Source organism: Heptranchias perlo, chromosome 28 (assembly GCF_035084215.1).
Source record: "Heptranchias perlo isolate sHepPer1 chromosome 28, sHepPer1.hap1, whole genome shotgun sequence".
Lineage (NCBI taxonomy): Eukaryota > Metazoa > Chordata > Chondrichthyes > Hexanchiformes > Hexanchidae > Heptranchias > Heptranchias perlo.
Genome location: NC_090352.1, coordinates 26,113,776 through 26,130,209, shown reverse-complemented (window position 1 = coordinate 26,130,209; position 16,434 = coordinate 26,113,776). Strand labels below are relative to the sequence as shown.

The window sequence follows — 16,434 nt, the reverse complement described above, 5'->3', positions numbered from 1 at the left end:
CCAGTAAAAAGGATCCAGGTGGAGATAACCTGTCAGAAACAGAGTTTGGATCTATTGCCTCACTAATGGGATATTCAATTTCTTAAGCTTGAGAAAGACTGTTTTGAGAACAAAAAGAATGTATAGCTTGAAGGTCAGATGCTATAATTCAGTTTCCTCATTTTATCCAGCATACCCAAAGTGGTCAGCCAGAGATAATGTTTGTGGACTTTCTGGGTTTCTAACATTTAATACTTGCACAGCAAGTTTGCCTTGACTTCTTCACATTTCAGCTGCTGTAAGTATTTCAGCAACTGCAATGGCACTGTTTGGAGTCCGTGAAATTCACACCACCTATTATGCCAATTTTGTAATCTTAGAGTATTGAGACTGTTGCTTGATTTTAATTAAACTAAAAAATAATCTGCACAGTATCTAATACCAACAGTGAACTTCAAGCCATTCATATACTAGCGTTGATTTTCTGATTGATTACAACGAATGAATGGGTGTCACGTGGGTGTAACTAGGTAGGGGGAAAAAAAAGGCAGAAATCCGCAATACCAGACCTCTGCCATTTTACACTGTGCCCAAGTTCCCATTAGCAATTTTGAAGGGAGCTGGAAGCACTTGAGTTCTGTCATTTAATCCATACAAATAGAGCTAAATCACGTCACTGCATATACCCACCCAAACAAAATGTCCAACCAGGAATGCAGGGGACTGTGCTGTTTATGGAAATAGATTGATTACAATCTTAACGAGAAGACTGATGGGAGCATTTTAAGGCTAATTCTGCAACATTTTGCTTCCTTTTTGTTTTTCTGCTCGTCACTCAGTCAGTCAGTCGTCTTTGGGCCATTTTTCAACTATCAACAAAAGAGTCAGGTTGCCTGAGTTAGTAGCACATTTGCCTAAGTCAGTAGCACATTCGCCTAAGTCAGAAGATTGTGGGTTCAAAGTTCACTATAAATTGAGCATGTAATCTAGGCGAACACTTCAATGCTGGATTGAAGTGCTTTATTATCATCGGCGCCATCTTTCAGATGAGATGTTAAACTAATGCCTGATGTTTCTGCTGCCCTTTGAAAAAGAACAGTGTCCTGGTTAATATTCCCCCCGAACCAACACCAGACTTTTTGTCTTTCATTCATGTGCTTGGCAGCTGTGTTTAGCTACTTAACAACAGCGACTGCAATTTAGAAATAATCTATTGGTCGTAAAGCTCTTTGGGACGTCCTGAGAGTGTGATAAAATCTATATAAATGCAAGTTTTAGCTCTATCTATTAAGAATCCCTTGTACTTTTGCTTCTTGGAGGAATAGGAGGACCAGAGGTGGATACTAGCAGATCAGGCTGCACCAACGACGATCTGCGCCCACCAACAAATACCCTTGTAGATTCATCTATAAACAGAAGCGCACGTACCACAGAGAAGACATGCTTACGGAGCTTGTGATTCATGACAATCCCTGCCACATATGACCTGCAGCCAAACTCCTCCACTGGCACCGTACTGCCAGTAACTGTCAAGGTCACAAATGACCTTAACTTTCGTGCTATGGGACCAATGCAAGCTGCCACCGACATCAACAACAAAAACAACACCAACAATTTACATTTATATAGCACCATTAACTTGGTAAAACGTCCCAAGGCGCTTCACAGGAGCGATTATCAAACAAAATTTGACACAGAACCACACAGGAGATATTAGGACAGGTGACCAAAAGCTTGGTCAAAGAGGTAGGTTTTAAGGAGTGTCCTAAAAGGAGGAGAGGTAGAGAAGCGGGAATTCCAGAGCTTGGGGCCTAGGCAGCTGAAAGCATAGCCGCCAATGGTGGAACGATTAAAATCGGGGCTGCGCAAGAGGCAAGAATTGGAGGAGCGCAGAGATCTCTGAGGGTTCTAAGGCTGGAGGAGATTACAGAGATAGGGAGGGGCGAGGCTATGGAGGGATTCGAAAACAAGGATGAGAATTTAAAAATCGAGGCGTTCTCGGACCAGGAGCCAACGTAAGTCAGTGAGCACAGGGACGGTGATGTGTGAACGGGACTTGGTGCAAGTTAGGATAGGGGCATCAGAGTTTTGGATGAGCTCAAGTTTATGGAGGGTGGAAGATGGGAGGCTTGCCAGGAGAGCATTGGAATTGTGAAGTCTAGAGTTAACAAAGGCATGGATGAGGGTTTCATCAGCAGATGATCTGAGGCAGGGCTGAAGACGGGCGATGTTATGGAGGTGGAAGTAGGTGGTCTTGGTGATGGAGCGGATATGTGGTTGGAAGCTCATCTCGGTCAAAAAGGATGCCAAGGCTGCGAGTGGTCTGGTTCAGCCTCAGACAGTAGCCAGGAAGAGGGATGGAGTCGGTGGCTAGGGAACGGAGTTTGTAGCGAGGACTGAAGACAATGGCTTCGGTCTTCCCAACATTTAGTTGGAGGAAATCTTTCCTCATCCGGTACTGGATGTCGGACAAGCAGTGTGACAAATCAGAGGGGTCAAGGGAGGTGGTGGTGAGGTAGAGTTGGGTGTCGTCAGCGTACGTGTGGAACCTGATGTTGTGTATTTGGATGATGTCACCGAGGGGGCAGCATGTAGATGAGAAATAGGAGGGGACCAAGGATAGAGCCTTGAGGGACTTCAGAGGTAATGTTGCAGGAGCAGGAAGAGAAGCCATTGCAGGTGATTCGCTACGACTGGGTAGATAAGAACAGAACCAGGCGAGCGCAGTCCCACTCAGCTGGACGACAAAGGAGAGGTGTTGGAGGAGGATGGTGTGGTCAAAAGCTGCAGGCAGGTCGAGAAGGATGAGGAGGGATAGTTTACCAGGATAGTTTACCACAGTCACAGTCACATAGAATGTCATTTGTGACTTTGATAAGGGCCACTTCAGTACTATGGCAGGAGCAGAAACCTGATTGAAGGGATCAAATATGGTGTTGCGGGAAAGATGAGTGCGGATTTAGGAGGCAACAACATGTTCAAGGACTTTGGAGAGGAAAGGCGGTTGGAGATGGGGCAGTAGTTCGCAAGGACAGAGGGATCAAGGGTGGGCTTTTTGAGGAGGGGGGATAATGGCAGATTTAAACGAGAGGGGAACAGTACCTGAGGAGAGGGAACCATTAACAATATCAGCTAACATGGGGGCCAGAAGGGAAGTTGGGTGGTCAGCAGTTTGGTGGGAATAGGGTCGAGGGAGCAGGAGGAGGGTCTCATGGTCATGATGAGCTCGGAGAAGGCATGAGGAGATATAGGAGAGAAACTTGAGAAAGATGCAAGTGCAGGGCTAGGGCAGGGGGAACCATAGGGGCAGTTTAGCTTGGTGGACTGGGGGAAGAGAGGGAAGCGGCAGAGGCAGCTGAACGGACGGTCTCAATCTTAGTGACAAAGTAGTCCATGAGCTCCTCGCACTTGTTGGAGGTGAGGGTGGAAGAGGCAGAGGAGAGGGGTTTAAGAAGTTGGTCTGCAGTGAAGAAGAGAAGCCAGGGATTATCTTTACATTCCAGGATGATCCTGGAATTGTGAACAGTTTTGGCAGAGGAGACAGGACCCGATAGTGCTTTATGTGGTCCAGCGAAATCTGGCGATGAATGGCTAAACCAGTTGTCCGCCATAAACGTTCCAAGTCTGCGTCCCTTAGACTTAACAATATCAGCTATCATGGGAGGGCAAGAAAGGGAAGTTGGGTGGTCAGCAGTTTGGTGGGAATAGGGTCGAGGGAGCAGGAGGTGGATCTCATGGTCAAGATGAGCTCGGAGAAGGCATGAGGAGATGTAGGAGAGAAACTGGAGAAAGATGCAAGTGCAGGGCCGTACCGGGGGAACGACCAGGGTGAGAGAGAGTAATGGTTTTAATGGGGACAAGGGCATCAAAAGTGCAGGTGAGGGTGTGACTGAGCAGATTGAGCACAACATAATATCATCAAAATATTAAATAAGTCAACAATGCCTTGTTTGCTTGAGCAAGCAATTTCATCTCCTTGCTTACAGACAACCACTAGCAGCATGGGCGGGCATTGCATTTTTAGAGTGGCAGGAAGCTTGAAAGAGGCTATAGATTACACTACACACAGGCTCCTCACACTAAAGGTCAGCTGAGAATGTCTGATTGGAAAATTGTGCTTACACCATGCCATTGACTGTTTTAGTACTCTGACTTTTCTCTGTCCTTTTTAACCTTTCTTTCTTCCTTCCTTGAAGCAATTGTTCCATAGATGTTACTGGCCTTACCAAAATGACTATTCTTTATCTATGAGCCTAGACAGTGATAGCAGATTAATCAATTGTGGTGGTCATGACAGCTGATCCTTATGCAGTCCTCACCCAATATTCAAAACATGCAGAGCTCACTGAATGGTAACCAGAAGTGATAACCTTGGCTGATTTTTCTCCTCCCCAAGGCCAAGCAAGCTGAGACCAACTGAAGAATCCTTAATATTGACAAAGCTGAAATCAAGTAACTCAGCACAGACAAGGGATTAAACCTGGCACCCTTCTGGTCCCGATGGCCATTCAGTGCACCATGGCAGGACTTTAGCACTCTGCTTCTTACTTAGAATGCACTAAAAGGAGGGAATGTAACTACATTTTTCTGTAATAAAACACACGGTTTAAGACACTTGACAGAGGTAATGATGAATAATGTTGCTGAAAATGTATCATTTTTAAAGAAAAAATAGCTTCTATTATTTTCAAACATTTGGATGGATTTTAGCTGGTTTATTATCATCAGTGAAAGAATGGATGCAGAGCACAGCACATTACCTGAACAGTCTTTAAAGCTCGGTCAGCATACAAGATTCCAGCTGTTTTGTCAAGAATGGCAGATACTTCTTTTGGAAGGTTTACAGCTGGAAACTTCCTTGAAAATTCTTCAGATGTCAAACTCTCCGTGGGGACTTTGTTCTGAATTAATGTCGACTTCATAGTTTGAAATTCTGAATTTTCTTCTGTGCCTAGAACTAATAACCCTGTTTGCCTGCAGATAAACACAAGATTAATCCCATTACTATAGAACTGCTCATTGATTTTTAAAAATTCCTTTTCCCCCTCTCCTTTCCAGAGGGTGCTGATGCTCGCTGGGGTATGGTTGTAAGGGCCATAGTTGTCCTCTGGTATCTAACCCTATGGCAAATCTTCATATCTGCTCATCTACAGTTAGTGCCGGCAGGCTGTTTGACTATGGATGAGCATTACAGCTCTGAGCCCAATCCTATCCATGCCCAGTGTCCACAATTGCACTTCCAACCGAGGGCACTCTCTAGTGATCAGGAGGTGAAACCCTGGTAGAATTTCCCATCCCAATCCAGGAGTGCTGATAGAACAGAATCATAGAATCATGGAATGGTTATGGCACAGAAGGAGGCCATTCGGCCCATCAAGCCTGCGCCAGCTCTCTGCAAGAGCAATCCAGCTAGTCCCACTCCCCTGCTCTTTCCCCGTAGCCCTGCAAATTTTTCTCCTTCAGGTACCTATCTAATTCCTTTTGGAAAGCCACAATTGACCCTGCTTCCACCGCCCTTTCAGGCAGTGCGTTCCAGATCCTAACCACTCGCTGCTTAAAAATGTTTTTCCTCGTGTTGCCTTTGGTTCTTTTGCCAATCGCCTTAAACCTGTGTTCTCTGGTTCACGACCCTTCAACCAGTGGGAACAGTTTCTCTTTATTTACTTTGTCCAGACCCTTCATAAATTTGAACACCTCCATCAAATCCCTTCTCAACCTTCTCTGCTCTAAGGAGCTTTTCCAGTCTATCCACGTAACTGAGGTCTCTCATCCCTGGAACCATTCTAGTAAATCTATTTTCCACCCTCTCTAAGGCTTTCACATCCCTCCTAAAGAGCGGTGCCCAGAATTGGACACAATACTCCAATTGTGGCCCAACCAGTGTTTTATAAACGTTCAACATAACATCCTCGCTTTTGTACTCAATGCCTCTATTTATAAAGCCCAGGATCCCGTATGCTTTCTTAACCGCTTTCTCAACCTGTCCTCCCACCTTCAATGACCTGTGTATATATACCCCCCCCCACCCCCCCCAGGTCTCTCTGTTCCTGCACCCCCTTTAGAGTTGTACCCTTTAGTTTATACAGCCTCTCCTCATTCTTCCCACCAAAATGTCTCACCTCACACTTCTCAGCGTTAAATTTCACCTGCCACTGAGGCGAATTGCTGCACTCCTGTCAATGACCCACCTGAGATCAGCTAACAGCACAGACTAGGGATTGAACCTGAGTACTTCCTGGTCTGTATGGTTCAGCCACTCACTGCTTTAACCAGTTGAGACATCAGGGAAGCCTATTGATTTGCATGTTCTTTCTGATTCATTTTGCTTTCCATTCTGTTTTTTATTCGGTCACTCAGATGTGTCCAGGCTGCCTGGAGAATAACTCTGGCTTAGTATCCTTTCTGGGGAAGCTCAGATATATCCTCCAAGCAGAAGTGACAGGTTTGAATCTGCATTGAGGTTAGAGTTAGGGTTTGTTCAAACTACAAACATTCCTTACCGGAAATTTTTTTTCTGGTTCTTGGATGAATGGCTTATGGTATTGGAATGCTCGATCGCAGTGAGAAGAAAAATTTATAGGGAGACCTACCCAAGCCCTTTAAAGCAGATCTATATAGATGGTGACTATGAACATTTCTTCGGCACAGCGTCGACCTCTCCCAGTGCAGAGAGGGCAGCACAGGAGCAGCAAGGTAATAAGGTTTAATATAAATACCATCCAGCCAGCTATTTAGTAAAATGATCCTTGGCCCTGACTGAAAAAAAGAATTGAGAAAGGTTAAAAAAGCAGGGAAGTTGTCAACGAACAAATAACAATTCATGAATGTTGTGTGAGCTGATCAAAGGTCATAGAATGATTGGTCAGAAAATTTACATCTAAGCTCAGGGGGAACATTATTTAAGTTGCATCTCAGGCTTACTAACATGCTACAACATAGAAACAGAACATATAACATAATATATTATGATCTAAAGCAGGCTGAATAGGAAATAGTCTGGAATTTAGAATTTACATTATATAATGAATTATAACAAAATATTTGAGCCTTCTGGAAGAAATCCATCAAAATGTGCATTATGACAGGGCAGAAAACAATAGCTTAAATCTATGTTGTTGAGAGGGGGACGTCTTTACTCAGCGTGCTTCATTAATTGTATTCACAAACCGTCTCTATTGGAACTTGATTATTAAATGGAATAAAATTATATTTCTCCCCCCTTAAGAAAATGCTCGTGCCTCCACATCACCTTCTGCCATTTAAAATCCATCTAACTTCAGCATTGGTGCTGCTCTGTTCAATAAACAAGAGCAACATGATTGCAACCTAATGAGACACACCCTCATTGAAAATGAATTCAAATGTCCCTACATGGTCCTGCAGGGATTATGGACACTTTGCCTCCTACTACATATTAAAATGGAATAGGTTTCTTTTCCCGTCTCACAGTAACTACCTACAGTTTGATTTGCGGTTACCCCTCCACCCCGTGAAGCCTCTGGTCCGGGGTTGAAAACAAGCACTGGTTCAAGAGGTTGGTAACAAGTGATGATAATTAGCATGGGATCCAATGTGGGCCCAATTGATGAAATAGTTTCTTGCAATCAGAAGGAAGTAGGAAGGCACGTTAAACATGTCTTGTTATAAATTGATATTGCTAGTATCAAGTCAGGGCCTGATGCTGAACTACAAATGCAGATTTCTTCTTCCCAGCAAATGTAGTAAAAGACTGAATGATATGGCTGGAAATTGACAGGATGTCCTGAAGGTGAGAAGACTTGGACCTTTTTAAGAGGAGGTGGGAGCAGGAACTTAGGGTTCACTAAAGTAGGGTTCAACAGGTGGTGTGGGCCGGAAGTCAATGACAAAGTTATCAGACATAGGGGTAGATTTTAACTTTCAGTACTGGGTGTAAAACTGGGGTTAGCAGGTCAGGTGCCCATTGCACACCCTGCCCAATTTTGCTATCCAGTGAAGTCAAAAGGCGGGAATCTGGGATGTGGGAGTTGAAGTGGACAGTGAGCTGTCTAGAGTGCGAGGCCCAGGACACTTTAACTCCCAGGCCTCACTTTCATGCCTAGACTGACTCCTGCCTAAACTGGCGGGCATAACGTCACTATCGGCGGGCAGGTCAAAATTGGAGTGTTGGGGATTCATGGAAACAGTGCCCGGACAACCAAGTACAGATTGGGTGGGGGGGCGGGGGCGGGGGCAATTCCGCAATCGGAGGGGTGGGGGGAAAGCACAGGGAAGGGGAGGCCCAAAGCATCTTTGTGGAGCCAGAAGGAGAACTCTTGCTGTACAATCAGAATCAGAAGTCTGAATGAGTATTCAGAACCTAGCACTGAACATTGGGTTTTAGAATCTGGTAATGGTAATGAATGAAATTAAAAGTAATTATGAATTGTGTCAAGGTCCTTACTTTTCTGTGATGTACATGGACTAACCCAGCCTGCTCCAACCATAGAAAATCGGCAATCACAATTACTGAAGATAAGTACTGAACAGTAAGATAGCAGGCAAACCTAATTAACTAGGAGAATTGAACGATACCAGTGGTGCAGTTGCATAATTAGAGAACATTGAGTTTATTTTTTAGGTTCCTTGCAATACCAGCAGTTGTTACAAGGAGTCTTTCTTCTGGCATCAAATTGAGGCTATCTGTAGTTGTGAGATGGTATAGCCGACCACTGAAAATTCATCACTGGTGTGTTGTATGTGAGGCAGTCTTGGGACTTTTACCTGTGACTGTTGGTAGGGATGTAACCCAAGTACTGAGCCTTTTGAAAGTTTTTTTTTAAAAAGCTACTTTTTACAAACTCAGCAAATGTGCTCTCAAAATATAATTGTTTTCAAGTGAGCATCCAATGGATTTTCACCCAATGAAATATTAGCCTGGTGACTATGTTAGTTTATGATAAAAATGTATTCTCATCAGGAGTTCACAGTCTGGTACATGATTGATACTTTCAATTGAAGATTTGTTAGTATGTGAACTGTTTTATACCTTTCCTACTTTCTAGAGTTTGAAGAATAATGAGTCAAGTAATACATCAGGTTGAAAGTGACTGAATTTGATATTTACAGCACAATATAACTTATTAAAAAAAAAATATTCACTTAAACTGAAATTACAGCTAACATTAATCACTTAACAAAAATCGATATGGGGTGTAGACAGAAGGTAGTTTGGGGTTTTCGCTTATTTTACAGAAATATTCACTCATCAGTTATTTAAATTGACTGCACTGTATAATGTGGTGCAGTATAAAAAGAGAGAGGTAAATAAAACGGATATAAATAGAATAGCTAGAACTAATTGGGAAGTCCACTGAACAGTAGTATGTGACTGAACAATGCTCTATACTGGATTCACTGGAACCTACTCAAAACTAATGACATCCGCATTCCTCAGGGGAAACAACACTATCTTTAAAATTGCTCAAAGTTCTGACCGATCAGGCTGCAGGCACAAAACACAGGAGAAGTGATGGGGGCTGCTGTTGAATGTACTCAAAGTACTGTATCGAGTGAACACAAATCACAGGACTGTACCTCCATTGCAGAGGATCTCTTTGCCAAGAACAAGCACTGTGATACGCTTTGAGCACAAGACTTATTTTAACAAATAAAACTTGATTTAAAAAAAAATTACAAATAATTTTTCTGCAAGGAGTCAACCCTCAACCAGATAAGCAAGTGGATCTGGCAGTCTAAGCCACAAACCTTTACACAGCTATAGCCTCCAATGTTGAAGTGCATTGTTGCAGTGTGAGAAGGATAATGCCAACTTTTCTCTACTTCTCCTCTGTTCCTCCCCCCGTGAAATTGCTCTGTTAGATGCTCCTTCAATTGAGTGAAAACGTTCCTCAATCTGCTAGAACTTACCATGCACCTAGCTGACCAAACACTAGTGTGGGACAATCTATTTGGTGACTGGGCCTTTCGAGGTCTGACAGTCTGCACACGTTTAACAATACTTAGTGTAAATATTCAACTTGTCAAATCTTGAAAAGTTGCCCAAATTCCCAACCTGCTCCCGTTTACGATAGATTTGGTCAGTTGATGCACAGCAGTTCTGTAGCATGGCAGATATTATCTATGTGGAATTGGGTTTAAATAAAATTGAAGAGAAACTAGTCCTTTTATAGAATCAAAAGCAAAATACTGCAGATGCTGGAAATCTAAAAGAAAAACCCAACCTTTAGGGAGGGGGAAGAAATGAGGAACATTTCTTTGGGGTAGGTGAGGAAGGACAGTGCCAGTATGTACTGCAGGGGAAGGAATAATACTAATTTAAACAGGGGAGAGTAGGAAAAAGTACCAGCTTAACTAAATTGGAGGTAAAAAGTGCAAGTATGAACTGGGAAGCTTGGAGAAAAGAGTGTTTCTCTGAATAGGTGTGGAGTTGGATGTGGTGCAGTGTCTCTGTGGGCTGGGACTGGAGGAGGAGGAGTGCCTTTGTGAATGGGGGAGGGGCAGTTGAATGTGGGAGAGTGACTGATGAGGTAACTTTTAGGTTGGTTGGTCTCTTGAAAATTCAAGTGTTTCAAATATCACATGTATTTTAGTCTGAGGTGAACCCATCTGCATTGGTTTGTGAAGAGAGCATCCATGACTGTTCATCTAATCCATACGTTCATTCCAAGTCATTTCAATTGGCCACATTCCAAAAGCAAATGCAGCAAGGTATTGATACTGTTTGCCTACATAACAATAGTCACTCCAAAGGTCATTTTTTGTGTTCTGCGATTTGAGACATTTCACAAAGTAATAAGGTACTATATAAATGCAAGTATTTCTTTTTATTGCTGGGATGTCCCTAATTTGAAATGCTTGGGTGCTAATTTACCTGAATAGTTCAACATTGGCTTCAGCTTCCAGTTGGTTCCAGAGCTGGTAGCATTCAGTCATCATCTGTGTGTAGTAAGCTTTGTAATAGGCTTTCCGAATAATTCGAGTTTTTCCATGGGAACTTCCACGGGAGTGAGGCAGGGTAAACTGTAAGCAGAGAGACAAATGCAAAATTGTCTGTACAACATTCACAAGAATGAAGATTAGCTTAAAAAAAAAGATTTATCAGGGCAAATGGGGAAAAAGACACCTCTTACTACATTTGGCAGTGACTGCAGGTCACAAGTTGAATCAGTTGATGTCTTACTCTATTCCTCATAGGATACTGTCACAACACACAGGCTATAGAGAATTGGATAACAGCTGTACTTTGCCTAGTCAGGCATGGAACTGGTGTTGACTTAGTAACTTTTTTTAAAGTATGGCAGAGTAGAACAAAACTGCCTATGTTACATGGTTATTCTCTATGGAACTTTTTTGTCCGTATGTTAAATTGACAAATGCTGCAGTATTACAAGATATGTGGCTATCGTGTGGTAGGGGCATTTCCATTCATTCCAATAGGGATAGAAATGGTAACCAGTGTATGTTTAAAAAAAATAGAAGTTAGCTAACTTCCATATAGAATACTGTCAAACCTCAATAAATCTATTGCACCCCTTTAAATACTAACTTACATCTGCTGCACGTTATCTTGCAAAAGTTAACTGCTTTTCAATCAGTAATATATGTGTTCTCTCATCTTGTGTATTTTGCCTATGCAGTTTTTAAATTTTCAGAGAAGCTACATTACATCATCTTCAACCTGTGCAAACTAGGGCTGTTAAATGCGGCAAGTCAAGAACATAACACTTAATAACTCCTCTTAAGCAGGTTGAAGATAAGTGCAACTTCATTTAGAAAATAAAGTCCCACTTTTGCACAAATCTTCGCACTGAAAATAATGAGTGGCCAGCATTGACAAACTTACAGACTGCTGTTCTCTCTCAGATTCTTCAAACGTGGAGGATCTGTTTGTAGTTCGTACTCAGACAGCTGCTGGTTCCCATATGACTGGATCAAAATGATCCAGAGACATTAAATGATTTAGGCTTAGCACCCATGATTTATATATAGCAGAGATTAAACACTGATATTGTCTTGTGCTTTTTGATAGAGACCCGCTGAAGGATATCATGGCTTATGAAAATTCACTGAAATACAGCTAAGAATTATTTTTAAATAAAACAGATTTCTAGATACATGATTTGATTGAAACATTGGAAATAATGTTCCGTGAAGTCATAGTTCTAAAATTAAAGACATAAATCAAGTTGATTTAACAACTGTTTTATGTGATTCAACATCCTAAAATTATAGAGTATCATCCTGATAAATACAGAACTCGGGTTCTGGAATAGTGTTTAGATTCCGATTTCTATAGCAGCAATTGTAGCACAGCCTATTTAACCGCATTGTGCAAATGAATTTAAATTATAACAATACAATATTGGGTGCTAATGCAGACCAGATTAGACTTGTTACAGGTGCTGCTGTCTTCATGTAAAATTAGCCAATTAATTACCACTATTTAGAATGCTTAGCATTGAAAACATTAACAATTGTGATGGGGAGACATTATATTGTTACATCTATTCATATAATCAAATATTTAAGTATTATTTTAATCAGGAAGAATATATAACGTGAGAAGAAAGGAATTTTAAAAAATATTTTTGATGACTGCTTTTTTAGTTAATCACATGGTTATAATAAAGTCACAAAACCTACATGCTGATGTAGTCAGAGTTTACTGTGCAGTGTGAGGACATGGGTTAGTGCCAGTGATTTTGCAAATCGTGGGTTCGCGTTTTAGCCGTGCTGTTGTGAGACATCTGCTGAGAGGGATAATGAGTCACCTTGAGGCAGACTCTGATAACTGGTGATAGATTGGCATTGGCAGATGTGAGAAAACAGGTAAACTACCTGCTAGCACAGATTTTGGTTGGTAACGTTTCACGGTGTAAGAAAAAAATAATTAAAAAGAAAAACCCTACAGACACTTCATTCAAACAAATTTAACATTAAAAGTGGTATTGGGTGAAATCTTAAAGTGCTGCTATTGGCTAATACAGTAGGTGTAATATATTTGGATTTTCAAAAGGCCTTCGATGAGGTACCACAGAGTAAACTCATGACAAAGGTCAGAGCATGTGGTGTCAGGGGCAAGTAGCAGAATGGATTCCCTATTGGATTTATTAGTGACTATCTTATATTTATGACCTCAAGTTTTGGACTCCCCCAACAAGTTTGGTTTGCCTTTTTTATGGCCTTATTAACCTGACCCTACTTTTAATGATTTGTGCATCTGTACCCCCGAGATCCCTTTGCTCCTCTATCCCATTTAGAATGATTATCCAAGCAGTATGTTGGCTCCTTGCTTCCTACCAAAATGAACCATCTCAAACTTACCTACACTGAAATTCATTTGCCAATTACATGCCCATTCGGAAAGTTTATTAATGTCTTCTTGCGTTACGCATTCTTCCTTCGTAGAAACTATACCCCCAATTTGGTGTCGTCCGCAAATTTTGAAATTGTACTTCCGATTCCCAAGTCCAAATCGTTAATGTAAATTGTGAACAACAGTGGTCCCAGCACCGATCTCTATGGAACATTACTTCCCACCTTTTGACAGTCTGAGTAGCTACCCTTAACCCCTACTTTCTGTTTTGTAGCCAGCTTGCTAGCAATTCTGCTACCTGTCCCCTGACTCAACATGCTCTGATATTAGTCATGTGTGTATAATGTGGTACCTTATTGAAGGTCTTTTGAAAATTCAAATATCCATTGCATTACCCTTGTCTGCTCTTTCTGTTACTTCTTCAAAGAATTCAGTAAGGTCGGTCAAGCATGATTTTCCCTTCTGAAATCCGTGCTTACTATTCTTTATTATATTTTCATTTCCTAGATGTTTTTCTATTACATTGAGTAAAGATTCCATTATCTTTCCTACCCCGGCGTTGTTCACTGGTCTAAAGTTCGCTGAATTTGTTCTAGCTCCTTTTTTAAATGTAGGAATAACATTAGCTGTCCGCCAGTCCTCTGGCACTATTCCCTTTTCTAATTAATTTATATATGTAATAGTGCCTCTGCTATCTCTTTCCTAACTTCTTTTAATATGCGTTAAAGCAATCCATCTGGACCAGGGGTCTTATCCTCTGTAAGCTTGATTAGTTTATCAATTATCTCCCCGCTTTCTATCTTAAATGTCTTTATATCTTTCTTGATCATCTAATGCATTGCCCACCTTGTTAATCTCCCTGGTAAATATTGAGACAAAGGGCACGATTTTAGCAGGGCTGCGGGTTCTCGGCGGATGGGCTAGCGGGCGCGTGGGTAACGCGCCCGGTGAAATTAGTGGGTTTCCCGCGCGATCGTAGCATCCAATCCACTAATTGGATCCACTTACCTGCTCCTCCGGGTTCCCCGCTGCTGATCTGCGCGTCGGGCGGGCTGCGCATGCGCAGTAAGATCTGTCAGCTGGAGGCGCTCTATTTAAAGGGGCAGTCCTCCACTGACAGATGCTGCAACAAATAGCAAAAATGACTGCATGGAGCAACCCAGGGGGAAGGCTGCTCCCAGTTTAATGATGCCTCACCCCAGGTATCAATACATGGGGTGAGGAGGAGGGGGAGGACAGAGATCTTCCACCCGGCGGGCGGGAGGAAGCGGGCCGCCTCCGCCACCAGGAAGGCCTGGCTCGAGGTGGCAGAGGGGGTCACCAGCGCCACCAACATATCGCCCACCTGCATACAGTGCAGGAGGCGGTCCAATGACCTCAGTAGGTCCGCCACAGTGAGTACACGCAGTCCTTCCCCTACACTCCGTCTGCCACATCACTGCCCCCACCCCACATCTCCTTCGGCACTGCCAACACTACTCTGTCACATCACCCCTCATACCCACTCAAACCCCATCCTCATCTTACCTGCACTTACTCACCTCGCCAGTACTCACCCCGCCACTACCACGCAACCCAATCCTCATACAATCTCAAGGCTCTATCCCATACTCACCCTCTCGTGCATCTCTCTCACGGCCAGCCTCACTCAACCTGCCACCACCTGTGCTGCAGCCACAGGGCATGCATCACATATGTGCAGTAGGCAGCGTAAGGCAAACGTGTCGTGAGCATGAAGGGGATGCACAAGGGTGTTTGAGGGTTTGTCATGGTTGTTACTTATATTGAATTTCAGAACAACTCACATCACACATTATATTGTCACCACTACTGCCATGTCTTTGCAAATCCTGTCCGGTTTGTGCAATAATGCCTGCTCCTGGGTATCACTATGAGGACCCACCACTGATGCCATCCATTGTGTCACTGCAGAGTGGGTGTAGGTGTATTTGCAGGGCTCTTCTGCGCAGACGACTGAGAGACATCGGCGATGTCCCCGGTTGCACCCTGGAAGGCTGCGGAGGAGAAGTGCGGGAGGGCAGTGGTGACTTTGACATCGACAGGTAAGAAGATGGTGCTCGGGCCAGCCAGGAGCAGCTCAGCATGAAAGAGGCTGCAGATGTCCACGGCTACATGTCGAGTGACTCTGAGCCTCCGTGTGCACTGCTGCTCAGAGAGGTCCAGGAGGCTGAGCCTCGGACTGTGGAACCTGTGGCGAGGGTAGTGCCCTCTGCGACGCATCTCTCTCTGCGGTAGCCCTCCCTCCTGCTGTACAGGTGGATGTGTCACAGCACTCTGTTGTGGAGCTCCACGTGTCAGAGGCGGACGGCGTGGATGGCGAGGCTGGTGAGGCTGGTGATACTGTTCGCCCTCTGAGGAGGTCATGACTGCAGCTATGGCGGCCCCCATCCGCAAGATGTACATCTGAGGAGGTCCGCAAGGTAGGTACATGTCTCCGGACCCCGGGGTAAGTGTGCAGGTTGGTGACTTTGACCGTCAGGAGGAGGGTGGTGGAGGCCAAACTTTGTCCCAAGTGACAGAGTGGCCTCCTGCAATGGGTGAGGGTCTCTGCCCCGCCCCCCCCCACCTGTCAAATGGACCTTTGCAGCTGCCACAGGCTGACAGCTGCAACACGTCCATTAGAGCTGGGAGTGTTTCCCCCAGTGTGGGAAACAGTCCCATGTTGATCAAAAATCACACACAGTCCCTTAATCAGGTCAGTTAATGACCTGAAATACCAAAGTAAATATTGTCAAGTGGCATCCCGCGGGCTTTAATTGCCTGCGGGGTTCCCACCAGCGGGGGCTGCGCGCGCACGCCGGCGCGTCAGCGGGGAACCCGGAAGTGGGTGGGATTGAGGCGGGATCCAGTCCCGCTCCTGGATTTTGCGATTTTCGGGGCCCCCCGGCCGAGAACGCACCCGATAGCGGGTGGTAAAATCGAGCCCAAAGTAACTATTCAATATTTCTGGCATTTCACTGTCATTACCTGTGAGTTTATCTTGTGCATCCGTTAGTGGTCCAATCTCTATCCTTTTTTTGTTATTTATGTGTCTGTAGAGTACTTTGCTATTTCTTTTTATATTCCTTGATAATTTAAATTTGTATTTCCTCTTTGCTTTCCTAATTGTTTTTTGACTTCTTTCGTAACATCTTCAT

General features: G+C 43.6%; 1 protein-coding gene across 1 annotated transcript in view; it reads right to left on the bottom strand.

Moving 5' to 3' along the window:
* The window catches only part of pipox (pipecolic acid oxidase), a 55,409-nt gene that overhangs the window by 29,336 nt on the left and 9,639 nt on the right, over positions 1–16,434 (bottom strand). Inside the window, exons 3-4 of the mRNA XM_068008241.1 lie at positions 10,832–10,980; positions 4,740–4,953 (exon numbers count right to left, since the gene is read on the bottom strand). Of these exons, the coding sequence (XP_067864342.1) occupies positions 4,740–4,953; positions 10,832–10,980 (363 nt within the window). The remainder of the gene's footprint in view (positions 1–4,739; positions 4,954–10,831; positions 10,981–16,434) is intronic.